At 35.7% G+C, this 20,497-nt stretch overlaps 1 protein-coding gene across 1 annotated transcript in view; it reads right to left on the bottom strand.

Annotated features, from left to right (window-relative positions):
- Positions 1-16,805, bottom strand: part of LOC120623981 (mucin-5AC-like) — an 87,469-nt gene extending 70,664 nt beyond the window's left edge. Inside the window, exon 1 of the mRNA XM_039890279.1 lies at positions 16,731-16,805. Within this exon, the coding sequence (XP_039746213.1) occupies positions 16,731-16,805 (75 nt within the window). The remainder of the gene's footprint in view (positions 1-16,730) is intronic.
- Between the last annotated feature and the right edge of the window lie 3,692 nt (positions 16,806-20,497).

The following is a 20,497-nucleotide window of genomic DNA, read 5'->3' as shown; positions in this document are numbered from 1 at the left end:
AACAAAACACTTAAATAAATGCCTTTTGCCCGTTTTCACAAAACCTAGGTATCACCTAAATCGAATGCCTAATGATTAAGCGATGTCAATAGAAAAAAAAAGTTTACCAAGTCTTAGGTGATAACTATTGGTGAGCGGTTGATGTATGCCTAGAAATCTCCTTAGATAAGGCGTTACTTATTTAGGCAATGCCTTGTTCAGCGTTAGTAAAAATGGGCATTAGTGGTTAGAGCTTTAGCCTCCTTTCAGAGGGACCGAGTTCGATACCCATCACGCACCTACAACTTGCTTTTGTCGGGGAGAAAGTGAATATAACTTTCTTTGACGGTGAGTAAAAACATTGTTACTTTTGTTTGGCTCAACCACTGCACAGATTTTTATGAAATTTGGAACATAAAGACGCATAAGCGATTTGCATCTTCTTTTTTTATATGCATGGCTGGGGATTGGAACGCCATCCCGAGCTCTGTGTTTCGTAATTCCTACAACCTGGGTTACTTTCAAACAAGAGTGAATTGGCATCTTCTAGGCAAGCGCGTCCCATTTAGGCCACATTTACACTTTCCATCAGGTGAGATCGTGCTGAAGCGCTAGTCTAATACAGTTAAAAAAAAGTATGCTTGCGTCTTAGAAACATACATACAATACATTTATTTCGAAACATTATCAGGATAACGTTCCTAGGAATTTAAAGATATAGCCCTTTCTACCCTAGCGATGCAATATAAAGCTATATTGCATCCTGGGAGAAGGTTATAGAATAAGTTTCATGGGGGGGGCAACTGCTAGTCTGAACCCATTCATTCACTCAATCGACAAATTCCTTCTATTCAGCAGTCCTCAATATCGCACTGACACAGATAACGAAAGTTATTTGTGAATATGGAAGTGCATTCACTTGGCATTTACGCAATTCGCTCTAGTACAAGTGGTATAATGTATTCGTTTTCAATTGCTTTAAGATTAGCAGATGTCCGTTTCAAGTAATCCAAAAGCTGCAAAACGTTCTATATTATAATAGCAGTAACCGTTTTATGATGTACAAATGAATAAATTGTCTTATTTACATCACATACGATAATTTAACCTGTCCACGCGATACTTTGGCTCAGTCTGGGTAAATAGAAAAAAACGTATTTTTTAAGTCGGTCGGAAAGAAAATTTATTCATATAGTACCAAAACAAAAATCTAAGTAGGTATATAATAATTGAATTTAGTAAATGTGTACGTACGTACATATTATACTCTCATTACAATACACATTAAAGGGGCTCTAAACCTAACAGATGAATCTGTTAAAAAAACACTCATAATATATACAATATTGCGTAAAAGACTTTTGGAGTTTAGTTTACGTACGGAACCTAAAGTTTTATATACAAAGAAGAAGAAACTATATGTTTTTATATAATAAATGTGATAAAAAACAAAGTATACTTGATTATTATCCCGCACACTTGCGATTGCGTTTAAACTTTATGCGCTCTGTATTGCCAAGTGTTACAGAATTGCAGTTGTTAGTCGCTGCCAACGATTGCGGTAAGTTTGTTAAAATTCTTACAGTTTGGATATATCTCAACTATTGGGAAACTTCGTGACATATTTTCGTCCGAAATAACTTAGTGCCTGAAGACTTAAGTCTTCGAACAGTACGTGTTGCCAGTAATGACTGACGGATCTGAACATGGTCGCTTACTATAGGCCTCTTAAGAAGACTTAGAGTAACAGCGGGCGATGGAGAGAGCTATATTGGGACTGTTGTTGAGTCTACGTAATCAAATGAGCTACCGACGCAAAGCTGAAGTGGCAATCGGCAGGGCACATAGTTCGATGAACGTTGGGGTCCCAAGGTGCTGTAATGGCGACCGCGCTTATGTAAACGCAGCGTTGGTCGGTACCCAACGAGTACATATGATATCAAACGAGTCGCTGGGAAACAAACGGCCCAGGATCAGGGTCAGCAGTGGACGTCAATGAAGTAAAGATGATGATGATGATGACGTGTAGAAGTTTTATCGGACAGTGTATGTTTCCATACATGATCGATGACAGTGGCGTGCATTTCATACATGCACAAAAGCACTGCATACCCAAATTATTTTACATAAGTCGTGTTGGAGGGGAATTTTTCCATTTTATGCCATGTACCGGCTTTATGCATACTTGGGTCAAAAACCCTATGCACGCCACTGATCGATGAATGTTTTAGATATGTCTACGATTTTTTCTAACTATGGGACTGATAAGAAAGCTCACTCAGTTAATATATGAAAGAGCTAAACTGGCATTATCTCTTTGAGATCAAATTATAAATTACGAAATCTTTAAAAGATGTTATGTACTCACATGGCTTAACGAGGCGCAATTCTAAGTGGTTGGACTTAGGGGTTACAAAGCGCAGAAATTGTAACGGTGGTAGACTCCAGGTCGACTATTGACATCGTAACCTCGTGAATTAGGGATGGCCAAAAAAATCGAGATGGGGTAAAAACATTTGTCCATTTGATGACCATTGATGATGAGATAAAAAAGCCTGTTTATGTTCTTACCTATTTTCAAAATCAAAAGTTAGGTTAGAACCTAATGGTACAGTAATTTTGTAATGTGGGTAAATAAATATACTTTTGATACGATAACTTGATATGTGTGTGATAGAAATTATAATACACAAAACAAATTCTCCTGCTTCATAAGTTAAATCAATTAAAACAATTAATTTCAATTTTCATAATATGTCATGGAGCAACGTAACGCCTGCTTCTATTCAATAATACTATTACAGTATGCAACTTCCTTTAAATAAATGTAACATACTATCGTTGAGAAGTTGCATTGTAAAAACCTCATTTCCTTTTCACCAACTGCCTTCGTAGCGGCCTTGATACGAGTACCTATATTGCACTAATATCTGATCTAACAGAACAATAGTATCATATCTGTCGAAAATCAACCGGCGAATAATAGAAAAGAAACTTTTAATTTTGTAATAATATTATTGAATTGTGCCAGTGGTCTGAGGGTGGTGTGACCTGGTTCCGGCTGTTGGCAATACCACATAAGATCGATAGAGCTGTTAACTAAGTACATAGCAGTAACCATTTTTATTGAAGTTGCTTTATAAGAAATGGAAATAGAAACAAAAAAAAAAAAATACCCGGCTAAGTTTGTTGTGGGCTTCTTCTTAGACCAGGACGCGTTTGGAACCCTCGTAGCTTTAGTTTCAAGTTTACGAATGAGGTTATCGCCATCATCTCACTACCGTGTAATTCTTATGTACGTATCAAAAGTGCCACCTATGGGCCTACTTGAATAAAGATGTTTTTGACTTTTGACTTTGACCTTTGACTTTAATGGCCTCTCCCAGTGGGAGGGTTCGCTCAAAATCACAAAGCCGCTGGGCAGAAGGGTTTGTGATCGCAGAAGAAAGTAGTAGTAGCACAGAAAACGCTGTTGCCCGCTTTCGGTTATAGTCCTAAATTCGCCGCGTCCGGCACCCGCTGGAAGAGCCTCCTCTTAGTGACATCTGTATTCTATTCTGCCGTCACCACACGGCGAATTGATACCTAATAAGGTATCTATAATAAATAAAATAAATAAATATACTACGACAATACACACATCGCCATCTAGCCCCAAAGTAAGCAAAGCTTGTGTTATGGGTAGTAAGATGACTGATGTATATTTTTTGTGAATAATATTCACAAATACTTATAATATACAGATAATCACCCAGACACTGAAAAACGTTCATGTTCATCACACAAACATTTTCCAGTTGTGGGAATCGAACCCACGGCCTTGGACTCAGAAAGCAGGGTCGCTGCCCGCTGCGCCAATCGGCCGTCAAATAAAGCGTTTTTGGTGTGCGTTCAGTGTTAAAAACTATTAAAATAAATTTTTAATACATGTTATATCACCAATATTCCATATCGACACCGAAGCGGTGCTGTAACAGCAGAACGGAACGAATCCGATTGCACACCGTCGTTATTTACGTTTTACTCGAAACATCTAAGTTGAGAACAACCGGTCAATGTCAAATTTACTAGTGAGTCGTAGTTTTTTTTTTGGACATTTTTTTTTTTTTGCTAGTATGATATTGAAAGTACGCCCTTAATCTCATAATCCACGAACCGTAATGTTAAACATTAATTTGCCAAAGCGGTGATAGCTCAGTGGGTGGTAGGGAGTTCAAATCCCAGCACGCACCTTACTATTCTAAGGATGGGTATAAGCTTTTATAACATGATACCGAAGGTAATATTAGATCTATTTTTACCAAAGTTTAAACAATATATTAAAACACTTTTAATAAATCGTGGTTACTACACGATTGATGAATTCCTAAACGACAAGGCTGCTTGGAAGCAGGCCACTCCGCTCTCATCTCTCACAAAACAGAAAAATTCTAAAGCTTGTTAAACTTTAAAATGATGTTGAAAAAAGAGCAATATGCTGAGTTTCTTGCCGGCTCTTCTCAGTGAAATCTGCCTTCCGAACCGGTGGTAGACTCACTATAAACAGACTTGACGTTTCATAAGTGCTTATTAATTAGGCCTACTTGAAAAAATGAATTTTCAATTTTGAATTAAGTTATGTGTATTTCTAAGTTAAGCAATTAAAACATTAGTCCTACCCACTGGGCTATTGCCGGTTAGGCATAATTATTTTCAAATAAATAAATATACTCACACACACACTGCTACATCTAGTACCAAAGTAAGCGTAGCTTGTGTTAGGGTACTAAGATGACTGATGTATATTTTTATGAATAATATACATAAATACTTAGAATATACATATAAACACCCAGACACTGAAAAACACTCATGCTCATCACACAAACATTTACCAGTAGTGGGAATCGAACCCACGGCCTTAGACTCAGAAAGCAGGTTCGCTGCCCACTGCGCCAGTTGGCCGTCGAAAATAGGTAATTTTCAAAATAAACTAAGACAAAACATGATCATTTTATTCTATTTATAGCTATGTATGAACATTGGGACTTATAAAAGAGGCTCTACCGGACACAACGGTAAATAATTTACTTTCTAATTAAACTTACGCAATAAGCCGCGGTTTAAGATGTTTCCTTTTACCTGATACAATTACTCATTTTGTAATATCTGGCTTTTTATCATTACCGTTTGTCTAATTAAAAGCTACTACTGTATGTATAAATAGTGTTAGTTAACGGAGTTAGGATTTGACAGTGTTAACCCCCGTGCCTCGGAGAGCATGCTAAGTCGTCGGTCTCGGTTTTTATCAATACAAGTGATAACAATAAATGCCCGCTAACCCGAATTGGAGCATGGTGATATTAAAAATTCAACATAGAGATGTTGAAACTTTTTCTCTTACCATTAGGTTGGATCCAATCTGGATCGAAAAATTGCTGGTTAACAATAACATAAACATACATAACACTTTATATGATCACTAGATGCGAACAATAAAGCTATGTCAAAATTGTCGCTTATATTTATCACGGGAGCGTGTCAGCCAATAATCTAACTAAGAGTAAATAGCTGGCGACGAAGCTACCGTGTGTAATAACATTCTGAGAGGCGACCGTTGCCCGAACAATTTTTTTTTTAAATTGATGCAAAGTCAATTCATCCTAAATAATCTGCTGTTCGCAAAAAAATTCTACTGTTCAAATTTAGGACGTTATAGTTTGAAATAGCAAACATTGCTGTAGCACAAAAAACAAAATATTGTGTTTTGAATTTATATTTTACTTATGATTAAATTTCAGTATTATCTACTGAACTTGGCGCCTGTTCTTATTCTTCACAGTTCTGGAACTTGGTTCTAAAGTGAAGTTCACGTTCTTTGAACACTTTTACGAAAAACTGGTAAACATATAATAAAATTTTCTTTATTCTTCCTAAGGCCACTCGCTATCTTTCCGCTCCACTTACACGGAGTTATTACATTGTTATTATTAATTTGCTAACGATATAATAATTCTGATGATCAAGATTGGAGTTTGAGTTCTGTATGTATTTGCGTTGCATGCATTAAGCAAAAAAACTTTGCATTCCGGAATATAACTATAGGTATGTGTTTTATTATGGTTGTCGTTCCTCTAACATACTAGCTCGCTACCATCTAAACCTGCATTATCATACTAGAAAGTTTAATACAAATAAATAAGCTTATTCACTTTTGCGCCTGAAGGTACTTAGGCTTTATTTAGCTTATACTAGAAACCAGAATGGCGTTTAATAGTGCATTTTAGAAATGTTGTATATTAACCCCATAACATTGCGATTGCTCACCAATACATAACGGTTATACAACTTTAATAACTCGGCTAGTTGCAATGGTAACAATTTAAATTTAAGATCAGCATATTGCTGCAAAAATATAACTTTGAGTACAATGTTGCAGTGTTTCTGTGAACGTATGGATTGTAGGTATTAAAACAACACATAATGCAGGTACACGTTTACCTTTGAATTCTTAGGAACTAGATACAACTACTTTATGTCTTACATTAATAGAATAACCTTTCCTTTTATAAAAAGATTTGAAAAGAAATATATCAACTAACAGGTGCGATTTTTTTCAAGCTCTCGAAGTTATTATTTTACTGGTTTAAATATTTATATACTAAAATAGCTAAATAACCTATGCGTCGAAATAAAATCTAAACCTTTTTTGAAACTTTGTCATACGTCTCAGTAGTTTTGCTTTGAGACTAATGACACTATAATATAGCTGAAAAGTGGAAGGAAGTTGTTTCCTTTCACTTGCTGAATGAAATAGAAATTAAGTACGTAGATAAATACACTATTGTAACTAAGCGCTGAAAAAAGTCCCTGTTCGTATCTAGGCGAGAAAAATCATAGTATTTATTACATTAAATCATGTTTCTTTAACTATTGTTAAAGAAACATGAAATTAAAAATCACTTCCGCTCCATAGTTTTATTGCAAAAAGGTAATTTGCATCAAATGTTTTGCAATTCATCTTTTAATACAGCTTACTTGGTGCTAAAATCTGTCAGAAATATTTCACGATTATTATATATGTGAAACGTGTCTGAATCAAGGCTCAAATTGCACAAAGTTTTAAGATGCAATCAGTGAACAGCGAAATTGTCGGTTGTAAATCTGTAAAATAGTTACCGTAAGCGACCGAATTGTTACTTGCTTGTAAAATCTGAGAATTACTAACAAGAATATCTAAATATACGAGTTGATGATAAAAGGCCTTCATTTGTCGGGGTTTTATGATAAGTGTTTTACATATTCACTGAAACGGTGATGGGCTTATGGTTAGCACTTTGGCTTCAATGATTGGGGGGAGCGAGTTGGAAACCCGGCACGCACCTCTTACATTTCTAAGTTATGTGCGTTTTAAAGAATTAAATATCATTTGCTTTCAAACATTGTGAGGAAGCCTGCATTCCTGAGAGTACCGAAGTGTTCTCAAAAGCGTGAAGTCCACCGACCCGCACTTGGCACGCGAAGTGGACTACGACCTAAACCCTTCCCATAGTGGAAGGAGACCCGTACCCTATAATGGGGTGATATGATAATGATACCTGTATTTATTATTACCATCTCATGATTGATCCCCGCGGGTATAATGACAGGGGAATAAAAGCCATACAGAGGTCTGATAAAGCCATCTAAATGGGGCAATCATGGTGTAATATATATGTGTATAGGTCAAGAGTCGCGATACGTCGGCATTTACCACCAAATTAAAGAAATACTGTATTTATTCTTTACACTGTAATATTATTCTCAAATTGTACCAATGTTTTCGATAGATAAATCGTAAATGTTATTAGAATATCTTAGAAGCGTCGGTAATCTCAGGTTTTACAGTAGCACAATCGTACGATAATGTGCGAAGCTTGGAAGCTTGCCCATTTGCAACTAAGAACAATGATATAACATATTAGAATTATTATTCAAGATGGGACGTGAGAACCGAAATAATCGCTTAAAGAAGCGATTTACTGTTATTATAGAGATATGGATATCATTCTTCACAATCAATTTAGAAACTTTGAAATCTATCCAGATATGTCTTTGATCCCTTGAACTACGAAAACTCTTGTGATGATATTAGCTTCTAAAGCAGCTCATGTACTCTTACTCAAATTATCTGAGTGTTTAACATCTTGGAATCCCAATGTCCTACAATTTAGCTTTGAAGTTCCTTTAGCTGTTTCGGTTGTGATCATGCTGAGATACTCCGAGAATAGAGACCGCAGTGATAAGGTCACTTGACGTTTAAAAGTGCTTATATTTAATTGAACAAATGAATTTAGAATTTTGGAATTTTTGAATAAGTTCTAGTAAGAATTAGTTTTAATGACACTGAATAAAATCCATCGGGGTAAAGCGGAAGAAATATCAATAAAGACAAACTTTCCTTGTTTTTAATCTACTTCTATAATTCCGTATAACTCGAAATTGGCTGGACCGTGTTGACAATTTAATTTTTATTTTGTTTATAGAATAGAGCAAAGACATTTAGGCAAAACCAATGATAAATAGCCTTGATATTGTATAACTTTGTATAGGAATTGCCTCGGATTACTTTAAGAGAAGATATTTTTTTGTAAAATTCGTAAAAAATTCACTTGTCCAATATATATTTCTTGTGTGCGTGTGTATGTCACTGAACTCGTCCTAGACGGCTGGACCGATTTGAATGAATTTTTTGGAATACGTTTGGGTGGCACCCTGGATGGATTAGATTCACAAATTAGCCCGAAAGATGGCGTTGGGGTCCGCTAATAATATATAAATATACTACGACAATACACACCGCCACCTAGCCCATGTAAGCATGGCTTGGCTTACGGGAACTATGTTCACTGATGAATATTAATAAATAATATGCATAAATACTTATAATATACAGATAAATACCCGGACACTGGAAAACATTCATGTTCATTATACAAACATTTTCCAGCTGTGGGAACCGAACCCACAGCCTTGGACTCGGAAAGCAGGGTCACTGCCTCCTGCGCCAGTCAGCTGTCAAATTATAAAAGGAACACTTTCAATAAAATATATTCTTTAGGGAAATTGGTAAAACATTCACTCAATCAAGGGTCAATTAGCATTTTATTTTAAACACGCTAGTTTTGTTACCTAAATATTAAATAATTCTTAAAGTATTTTTTTAGGTTATTTACATTTATGTATTTAAGTTAAGTGTCAACTAGAGCTCCAGATAAAGCTCGATTTAAGCACCGGCGAAGCTTAGGGCAATGCTGTTATCCATAATTTATAGCAATATAATGTTATACCCTTTCTGTTTAATAGGTCGTTGACCTATCAAACGTCAAATATTGGCACACGTGCGTTGCAAGTTAACCGCACTTTCGATAATGGCATGTTGCATATAAATCCTAAACGTGATATAGACCTACACTCTAGAATATACACTCGACACCAATCTACACGCGAATAACATTACAGTTAAATTACCTATATTTAGGGGTCCGTAGCAAGCGACGATAGCCTAGTTGTAAGGAATTCGGCTTCACTCTTGGGGAACGCACGTCTCACTTTTCTAAGTTATGTGCGTTTTAAGTAATATAAATATCAATTGCTTCAACTGTGAAGAAAAACATCGTGACGAAACCTGCATGCTTGAAATTCTCAATAATGTTCTCAAGCGCGTGTGGAGTCCACCAATCCCCACTGTGTCAGCGCGGTGGACTGCGGGTTAAACCCTTCTCATTGTGGGAGGAGACCCGTGCCCGATAGTGTGCCGCTAATGCGTTTATATAATGGTCACCACCCCTCCTCTCCGGGTGTCGTACGAGGCGACTAAGAGAATATAAAGGAGACCGGGCCGCAGAGTTCTTTGTGCTACTGCTACCAACTAGTGCGATCACCAACACGTCTGCCCAGCGTGGTGATTATTGGACCAAACCTTCTCGTTAGGAGAGGCCCTTAGTCCAGCTATGGACTGTTACTGATGATGAATCTTATCAAATACCTTCAGTCTCTCTGCCCGCACATCTTTTTCTTGTCTTCAAAAAGACGGACTTTTTGTCAGGATCATTTAGTTCAGAAACAAAAACATAAGTGTGTCGATTTGGAACCGCTGTAGAAACTTTAGACATGTAAAATGAATATTTGCGTCGATATTTCGTAAAAAAATAGTACCTATGTACTGAAGTGAACTCAACAGTAGTTTGGATAGGGATAGCTTACACCTGCAGATAGATAGGCACAGGTTACTTTTTAGCTCGGAAAAGTTTAAATTAAATAAATAAATGTAAATAAGTATCTTATGACAATACACACATCGCCATCTAGCCCCAAAGTAAGCGTAGCTTGTGTTGTGGACTAAAATGACTGATGAATAATATACATAAATACTTATAATATGCAGAAAAACACCTAAACATTTTCCAGCAGTGGGAATCAAACCCACGGCCTGGATCAGAAAGCAGGGTCGCTGCCCACTGCGCAGATCGGCCGTCAAAAGTTCCTGCGGGATTAAAAATAACCAAAACTGGCCCAAAGTCGCGGTCAACTTCTAGTTTAATGTATATCTTGTATAACGGTATACAATCACTATATTATTTAATGCACGCAATGATATATTTTTAATTGGATTGTTTCATACAATAGAATTATACAATTTACTCACTATGTTAAATGTTCATAGATGTTTTATTAGATATTTTATTTGATCTGGTATTTAGATATTGTGCGTGATATATTTTATTGTTGCATTTTATAGTTATGTGCTATCTTAAAGATAAAATTGACAGTAACTAATTACAAGCTTGAATGTAATTTAGAACTAACGCACGAAGTTTTAATTGATTTTTAATCGTACAATAGTTTAAAGTTGTTCAGTTAATTTGTCATTGGGTTTGCTTTCATTGTTTTAACTACCTCGCTTGTCTAATAATTAGATTGTTCAAATATCTTAAGGTCCTGGATTCGATTCCCGGACCGGGCAATAAATGAAAAGTTTGGTGTCGTAAATTTTCAGTACCTGCAGTTAGAATTGGCGATATCAAATTCAAATTCAAATTCAAATATTTTTAATTGAATACTTAAACTTGAATTTAAATTAAATTCGCAATAACAATCAAAAAACTATCCTAAAGAAAGTTAAAATTGGTTTAGTAGTTCCGGAATATAAAAAAATTTAATGCTCTTCAAGCAACCCACACGCACGGACACACACACACACACACACACACACACACACACACACAGACACACCTACATACATACAATTCAAGATTCCATGATAATATGACGATCTATTCTATTCACGTAAGCATTATTACTTTGTCCGTTGTGTGTAGATTTATCTGAATATGATAGGTGGACGAACTAATCTGAGTCCCATTTATTATTCTACCTAACCGTTGCACGCTATTTCTTACGCGTTTAATGTATCCCTATAAAAACAATAACGTAAAAAAGTTTATCCGTCTTTAAGATGCAAACCTACTAACACATCACAGTGAGACATAATTGGGATGATGATAACACCTTTAATTAGCCTCGTTTTAATATTAGCATTCTGTTCCAAAAATGTTATTATTAAATACATTTTTCTTATATATTTCTCAATAATTGTAAACCAACGGGATTCATAATACGGTGGGGTGTATTATTGCTACATACACACATAAATACGAATAATAATAATAAATACTTTTTATCCAGGCCAAATACCCATATGACAAAAATTACAAAAATTAAAACAAAAATACAAAAAATACTGTAAAAAAGATACAAAAAAAAAAAAAATTAAAAACAATACTAAAATTTAAAATTTAAATAAATATCAAACTACAATTACAAATTTCAAAAACTAAAAAATGAAATAAAATAATTAAAACTAAAAAAAAAAAAAGTTTATTTCCAATTCGCACTGCAAGAAGGCGACAATAGACGATAATAAACTATAGCAAACTTTATATGCTTAAAATGAATATGTCTTTGGTTATCTTTCGGAGGGATTTGCCAGATAATTAATACTTCTTGTGACCACACAACTCAAGCGTTGTTTAATCTTAACTGAGAACACCATCGGCTGAATAGAATATAGTTATCATCACCTCATTCTCTCGTGGATGTCGTACGAGGCGATTAAGGGCATAACTGTGCTCTTTCTACTGCGATCGTCAAGCCGTTAGCCCTGCGTGGTGATTATGGGCACTTTATCATGCTATACGCTATTGATCAAAAATACCATAGTGTAAGTTTGTCGGTTTCAATCGCTGTGGAGCTTTCAGTCTCCAAGGTCATTTATCAATTTCGCTGAGACTTGGGTAATCTGTAGTAAATTAATTAAAAATTTTGCTTATACAAATTAGTCATTAACTTTCTCTAGTCCTAAGTTACTAAGGTTACTAATAGCTAATTTTGAAATAGTAAATTATTAAGTACTTATTTTTGAATTCACCAAACTCGGTGTTGGTCCTTGGTCTAGAATAGACAAGCATGTCAGGTCAATAGGTCCTTGGGTCGAAAAATTTATTAATAGGAATATTTTAGGTTATTTTCTTTATCCACTAGTGGCGTGTATAAAGGGTATACAGTAAGCGGCAGATGATATTCATTACGAGTTATGAAAACATTAGTGTAGGCTTTATATAACTCTCACAATGCCTACCCTTAAGTTTTTTATAATTCGTACTGGAGTTTTTTTTTTCATTTTATAGCATCTGCCCGCTTAGTGTATACCCTGTGCATACTGTACGCACGCCACTGCTGTCCACCCCTGTGTATTCACCATCATCATCATCGTCATCATCACCAATCCATTACCATTATTTGTTTGCCGGCTGGCGCAGTGGGCATAGACTCTACATTCTGAGTCCAAGGTCGTGGGTTCAACCCCACAACTGGAATATGTTTGTGTGATGAACGTGAATGTTTCTCAGTTTCTGGGTGTTTATCTGTATATTATAAGTATTTATGTGTATTATATTCATAAAAATATTCATCAGCTATCTTAGTACCCATAACACAAGCTACGCTTACTTTGGGGCTAGGTGGCGATGTGTGTGTATTGTCGTAGTATATTTATTTATTTATTTATTACCAGCCCACTACAAGACACGGGTGTGTCTGTGATTGAAATCAGAATGTAGCTGAATGAATGAATGATTTATTTCTCCACATTACTTATAAGTATAAGTACAATATAATGTTGCTTACGGGCTATTTTGTTACACAGTTATACTGTGGGGACTGATGCTTGAATTAGGTAGAACCCTTATCTCAAGCCACCAGGCCCTTTCCCCAGGATAAAATATACAAAGATGAATATAATATAGTTTAAGTAATGTTATAATTACAGTTATTCGGTAAAAAGCTGTCACCACCCCTCCTCAGTGTGACGTACGAAGTGACTAAACAAATGAGAGGCCTAAGGAGAATATTAAATTCCACCTGTGGAATGTTATAGGCTATTGATGACCCGTGTATGCAAAGAGAACGTTAAGCCATCGTTATCAGCTTTTATCCACCATTTAAGCCCACTAACCCACGCTGCAGGGCCAGCACGGGCGGGAGATAAAATATATATCCCCCGATTATATCCTCTGACAAGGGATATAAATAACGTGCCCACCTGCTAAATCACTGGAATATGGAATAGGAGAAGTTTACCCCCGTTTATTAATACACATATATTATTTGGATATTATATCCACTTGTGCGCCAGTGCTCTGAAAGTTTAAAAAGCTGTGGGAGAAGATAAATTTATATCCTATCCCCGGGGATATAATTGTCCCCTGCCCATGCTAGCTGTGCTGGAGCAGCATAGATGGGTATAAATTCTATCTCACTCTCTCTCCTGAGAACACCTGAGAACTTTTCACAGCAGTGAGACATGGTAAAGGTGACCATTACAAATATTTCATTCTAATCTTGTGTATACTGCTTTGTAACAAAAATCAGACCATTGACTTCATCTTTTATATAATAATTTTTATTACATAGCTTCTAAGGTCAATCACCTCTTATCTCAGTAGATAACAAAATACCTATGACCACTATAACAGCCACCGCCGGACACACTTTCCCGTGTCGTTTGCCGGCAAAGCATTGACCGGTAATTCTATTTTCTCCGGGAAAATAACGAATAGTTTAAAGTAAAAATAAAATAACTGAACGTATAGATAGAACAATTTTCTAGATTTCACACATGATGACTAGGGCGCGTTTGGAACCCTCGTAGCCTTAGTTTTACAAGTAAGTTGTAGAACGGAGTTAACACAATAATATGCATGTATGAACGCTTAATGTGGGACTCTCCCCGCTAAAGGGGGTATACCCAAACTAAAAAACCACCACGGCATGGCCCTCTGGTTGGCTTTGTTAGACACCCGGAGAACATAAGGAATCACCCTGTAATAATATTGAATAAAACAAAGCATATTAATTTTCCAAACAAACGAATTCAAAACATTTTAAGTGTTAAAAATGACAACGCTATTGATAAAAGATCGAAACGCGAATAGTAACTACGCTACACGACGTGTATCTAATAAAGTGGCAGGAGTCACATTTTAACTTTGCATGTGATGTTAAAGCTATTTCTGTTGGATAGAAGCAGGCGTTACTTTGCGGAAATCCATTATATATTATGAAAATTAAGCTTAATTTGCTATACTCCGCGAACATCGAATTTATAATAACTTCAATCCGTATACTCCACTCCAAACAGATCCTTGGCAAGACTTTTGACTTAACACTTATTCATTGTAAAATCAACATCTCCTGAGGATGCTCCGGTTTCGGAGCGAAACGTGCGTAGAGGGTACATTGCCGAGGATCTTTTTGGTGTGGAGTATACCGATTGAAGTAATTATAAATGACATCATACAGATTCTCCTGCTGTTCGCGGAGTATAGCAAATTAAGCTTAATTTTCGTAATATATCATGCTATATCTGTTTTTTTACTGTAAAAACTATTAGGTTTACGACACAGATTAATCTCAGAGACAGTCCATAATGTACATCTAAAGCCTGTGCAGTATTATTTCGGTTTCCATTTAAACGTTGTATATTGTATTAAAGCTACCTACATTGAAATTGATAGTAAAATGAGACTAATCAATGAAAGCAAACCGGTAGCGTGCTCGAGTGGAGTGGCCCGAGAGCAGTTACGTGGAATTACGTTGCCTCCGCTGAACGGCCACTGGTCGCCGGACTGCTTAGAAAGTAAGCCGCGAGTCAGCACTGAGGCAATACCGCTGATACGATTGGAATCGGTTAGTGCCTTACGAGCGCCTGCGCTTAGTCAGAGCTAATTATACGATTGTTTGCTGGCAGATATTTTAATTAACAACCAATTATCATTAAAACTTCAACACAAGCATGCTGTTTAGTTTTCGTTGAGCAATTTATAACTCTTAATCACAAAATCTTTTTTAACTTTTAAAAACCATAAACTACGATTCATTATTTATTTTATAAATCAAGAGATTTTTTGTATTGTATATAGCAATAACTTAATGTTGCTTTAACATTTATAAGTGTTAATTAGATTCATTAATAATAATCCCACGAAAACATTTCACATGAAGTTTATTGCCGGTAAACTTTCACTGTTAAACATAATTAAAAATGTGGACACCTTGCTGTGGAAACACAAACTTGATAGAAGCCTAGAAGGTATATGGAAGTTTTAGTTAATATAGAGTATATATAAATAATTACAGATGAAAAAAAGAAAATATTCGACAGCGCAGAAGGGATATGTCGATATAATAAAGCATCTTGCCGTTTTCCGTGATGGCATGCGAGTTAGATTTACTACCAAGGTGTACATAGATTTTTCACATAAAGAGTTACGAGGTTCGTGGTTCCTGTGAGCTCCAATTCGAATTGCACATCATAGCCCACAAGGCATGTCCCAAATACAATCTATATCTCTTAACGCTCCTGACTATGTATGTGTACCTGTTACATTTATGGCAATAAATAACAACTGACTCTATTCAAACGCCCTGACTACATATTATAAACCTTGATCAGCAATATGTTTCGATCGTTCCGTGATTGTCAAACAAACTATTTTGCGAGGACTAAAGGTACATGCAAATTATTCAAAATTAACGCCCTTACCCTTGTAGGGTACAAAAAATCACACTCAAATACATCAAATCTGATCCGTGCCTGTGTAACTTATTAAGTTAACAAATTAACTTTGGAGTAAAGTAAAGCTTTCAAATTAGCACGAAGATTTTTGCGTTAGCGTCCATTTAAACAATATCATTATCATAATCATAATATTAACCCATTAACGGCCCAACAATAGCATTACAAGGCACGGGTCTCCTTCCACAATGAGGAGGGTTTAGGCCGTAGGTCACCATGCTGGCCCACGGGGCCACAATCTGTACGGACAGATTCGTGGACTTAACATTCCTTTAAGAACATTATGGACTCTCATGCATGCATGTATCCTCACGATGTTCTCCTATAACGTTGAAGCAAGCGATATACTAACTGCTTAAAACGCACATAAGTTAGAGGTGCGTCCTGGGATTCGAACTCGGCCTCCCGAAAGTGAAGCCGAAGTCCTAACCACTAGGCTACACTGGTTCTTAAAAGATATAAAATGACATATTCACATTAACGTCGATATGACGTTAGTTTCAAAGAAAACTTACTCAAAGGCTACCAGGAGTCCAGGAACACGCCACTAGAAGCCGAACGACATAGTTCTAGTTATTAATTAAGGTGAACTGACCTGCGCGGATCGAATGGCGCTGGTCGCCAACGCTAGCAGCAGTAGCGCAAATGCGCTCCACCACACGCCTCGCATCCTCGGTCACTGTAACAAAAACAACACTAATATTAACAACATGCAAATGTCCTTATCAACCCGTTATCCGCCCACTAAAGGGTATGGGCCGCAACGCTGGCCAAGTGCGGATTGGTTCACACGCCTTTGAGAACATTATGGAGAATACTAAGGCATGATATTCGTCATGATGTTTTACTTTACGGTTAAAGCAAGTGATATTTAATGCGGTACTCTAGCTATCACTGCCTCGACGAAATATTATTGTTATCATCAATTGGATTCTCGCTCAAATAGCTTCATCATCATCACCAGTGTGGATTGGTGGACTCCTCATGCCTTTGAGAACATTTTACAGTACCTATTCATCACTCCAGATTTACGCCTAAGTCAATGTTTTTTTCAACATATGGTTATGTAGAAACGTAAGGAAACATATATTTTCTCGCCCTGCATTAAATAATAAAAAACTCGAAACAAATTTTTAAACGCTTGTCTGCAGTAAAAGGGTTTCATTTTGTAAAGTTTAAGCACCAAAATGAAAAGCTAGTCGACTCCTTTGACCGTCTTCTCGGACCGTTTGCAACCTAAAACTTTCTAAATACGTGTCCTAACGGCCGACAATGAAAACTAGGTCCAGGTGACATTAAAAATAAGACATAAGACATCTAGTAAGATAGTTAGCTAATTGTCCTTGAGTATTTTTTTTCATAGAGCTGATGTAGACTAGTTTATACCCCTGACAAAAAAATCGACGTCGTTATAATTTTGAAGTGTCTGAGTGTGTGAGTACAGTGTTTGTGTCTGTGGTACCATATTTCCCAAACTGATGAACCGATTTTGATTTTGTTTTTTAATAATGAAAGGTGAATTTGTCGGGAGTGTACTTAGTTAAGTTTAATGAAAATCAATTCAAGATGGTCGCCGCCACAAAATGGTGGATTATATATTTTTCAACAACACCTTCAGTATGGATTTCAAATTGAAGAAGGACTTGAGTATTAGAATAAATATGATAAATTTCACATCCAAGACACCGCACCGCAAAATGGTTAATTACTTTTTTTTTTTACTACTTGTACGCTGTTGACTAGTAGAATAATAGATACGAGTACTATTATTATTATTATTTACTATCGGGAGTTTTATAAAATATTTAATTTATATAGTTATATCGTAGTCGATAGTCGATGTAGATAATGTCCCGCGAAAATTTTATATATAATAATAATTATTTAAACAATTAAGTAAATAAGCCGGCTACTAGTTAATTGGTAGAACGTTAACCTTCCGTTTCTCACACAACTCGTTTTAATAAATCAGTAAGTTAACTCGTCCCATCAGTTAACTTTCACTATCAAAATAAATGAGACAGACTTTCGATTCGGTATTCGGTAATTTAATAGAATTACGTTTTATCTGTCATTCGTTTCGGCACTTCACAAACTGATACCTACCTTCTTGTGTCTTGTGTCGATATAAGAAACCTTATATATTTTATTTTAATGGGGTGACACACGGTAAATGATTTTTTTGGTTGCTTTATTTGCATATTTGCAAACAACGCGATCTATAAAAATATGCCATTTCAAGCATAGGAACTCTCTATGTCATGCTGTTATGATACTTAGTGTCCTCTCGCGGTAACAAGAAGTGTCTGCGTATGCGCAGCACCTTAGATGGATAAGAGTGATATTATGACGTATCGCAAATCACGTATAGAACTCTGTAATTGAGGAAATACTTTTGTAATTTCCACTTATTCTGTAAATGTGAAACACAAGGAATGAGACAATCAATATTATTGATTGTCTCATTCCTTGTGTTTCCAAACTAGAAACTTAGTTTTTAGAACTTAAAACGTTTTGACTAGTAATATTATGAATGCGAAATTGTGTTTATTGGTTTGTCATACACGCAACAATGGAGCAATATTGACGACCGATTGGTGCAGTGAGCAACGACCATGCTTTCTGAGTCGAAGGCCGTGGGTTCGATTCCCAAAACTGGACAATTTTTGTGTGATGAACATGAATGTTTTCAGTGTCTGGGTGTTGATCTATATATTATAAGTATTTATGTATACTATTCATAAAAAAATATTAATCAGTTATCTTAGTACCCATAACACAAGTTACGCTTACTTTGGGACTAGATGGCGATGTGTGTATTGTCGTAGTATATTTATTTATTTATTTTATTCAATAAAGATAGTTTATGAACCAGATAGTGCATAGGCTATTTCTTTCCCAAAAATAAACTTTTCCGAAGAATATATTAAAATTATTATTCAGTTATAGCCTCTTTATATTAAAATAGCCTGTGGAATTTTATGGAGTTCGGCATCACGATATGTATTGGAATAATAGACGTGATAGAACGTTGTAACGCAAAATTGTTAATTAGTGATTCCTGTCGAAATATAGTCTTTTTTTCGTGTATACCCAATTCATGGAATAACAACAAGGCCTTATCTGGCCCGATGCTAATATTGATATTTAAGACACACCCTGGAAAGAGTACAATACTTCTGTCGCGATATAAGAAGTCGCGGTCACAGTCAGTGTTTGACATTCTTTCGAATTGTAGGTTAAAAAACTTTATGCTATGTAGCTTAAAAAAATATTACTTATCTATGTTATTGAGTATTATGTAAGTTTATAGTAGCATAAATATCTATTATAGTATATATATATTTATATCAATATTTTTGTAGTTAATATGTAAATGTAGTATGTATGTTCATGTAAGTTTAAGTTATTTTTGTAACATCCTTTATGCACCACCCACTTTCCACCTTATTATCGGCTTCGTACGCTCAGGTTGCCTTTAAAGATCACTTTTAGTGATAAGGCTGCCTTTTTCTTTCCTATTATGTTGTGTTGCAATAAAATTTTTCTATTCTATTCTATTCTTTATTAACAAAAATATAACCGATTAAACGAAAAATAAAAAAAAAACATTCTTATTAAATCAATGTACCAAACATAAAAGCCATTCAACCGAATAGAGAACCTCCTTTTTTTCAAGTCGGTGAAAAATAAGATAGGATGTCTATTAATTCAAAAACCAATTATCCTTCACCCAGTCGTAAATCTGCGTAAGCAGATGCATGCTTTGCGAATTAAACATTAATTACAATATTGTCTCCTAATCACGATAAGTGGCGGTATGGGCAAAAACGCAGATAAAAGGCACGCGAGCGGCGCGCGTGAATGCACTTGCATCACTTTCGCGCGGCCGCTGACCAGTGCAGCCCCGATGCCATGTAGAGCGGTGACGCGCTTGATGTAATGCGCCTCATTGTTTACCGCGACGCAACGCTTTCGTCCTTATTCCATCGATTTTGTTGCATCAAATGAAAACAATTACATTAATCATCTAATAATTTCACTTGACCTGTATTACATTGTTTGCTGTAGTTATTGATTTCGCTTTACTATTTTAAGCGTTATTCGAAATTGTAGTAGTTTTGACATACTGATATTATTATGATTGTATCTTTTTTGTTTTCAATTGGAACCGATAGTTCTTATTTCATAAATTTCATTAAATTTAAACGAAAATAAAGGAATTAATTTTTTTTCTTAATTCATTTGAATAATAAAAAAATCCTTTATTCAAAATCATATTTTAACTAATAAAGTTTATTCCAATCGGTCGTGTGATTTGTTAGTGCGCAGAAAAAAATTAAACAAATTTTAGTCATCATC

The sequence above is a fragment of the Pararge aegeria genome, chromosome 5 (assembly GCF_905163445.1).
Source record: "Pararge aegeria chromosome 5, ilParAegt1.1, whole genome shotgun sequence".
Classification (NCBI taxonomy): domain Eukaryota; kingdom Metazoa; phylum Arthropoda; class Insecta; order Lepidoptera; family Nymphalidae; genus Pararge; species Pararge aegeria.
The sequence above is the reverse complement of the archived record's forward strand: the minus strand, read 5'-3'. Positions and strand labels throughout refer to the sequence as shown.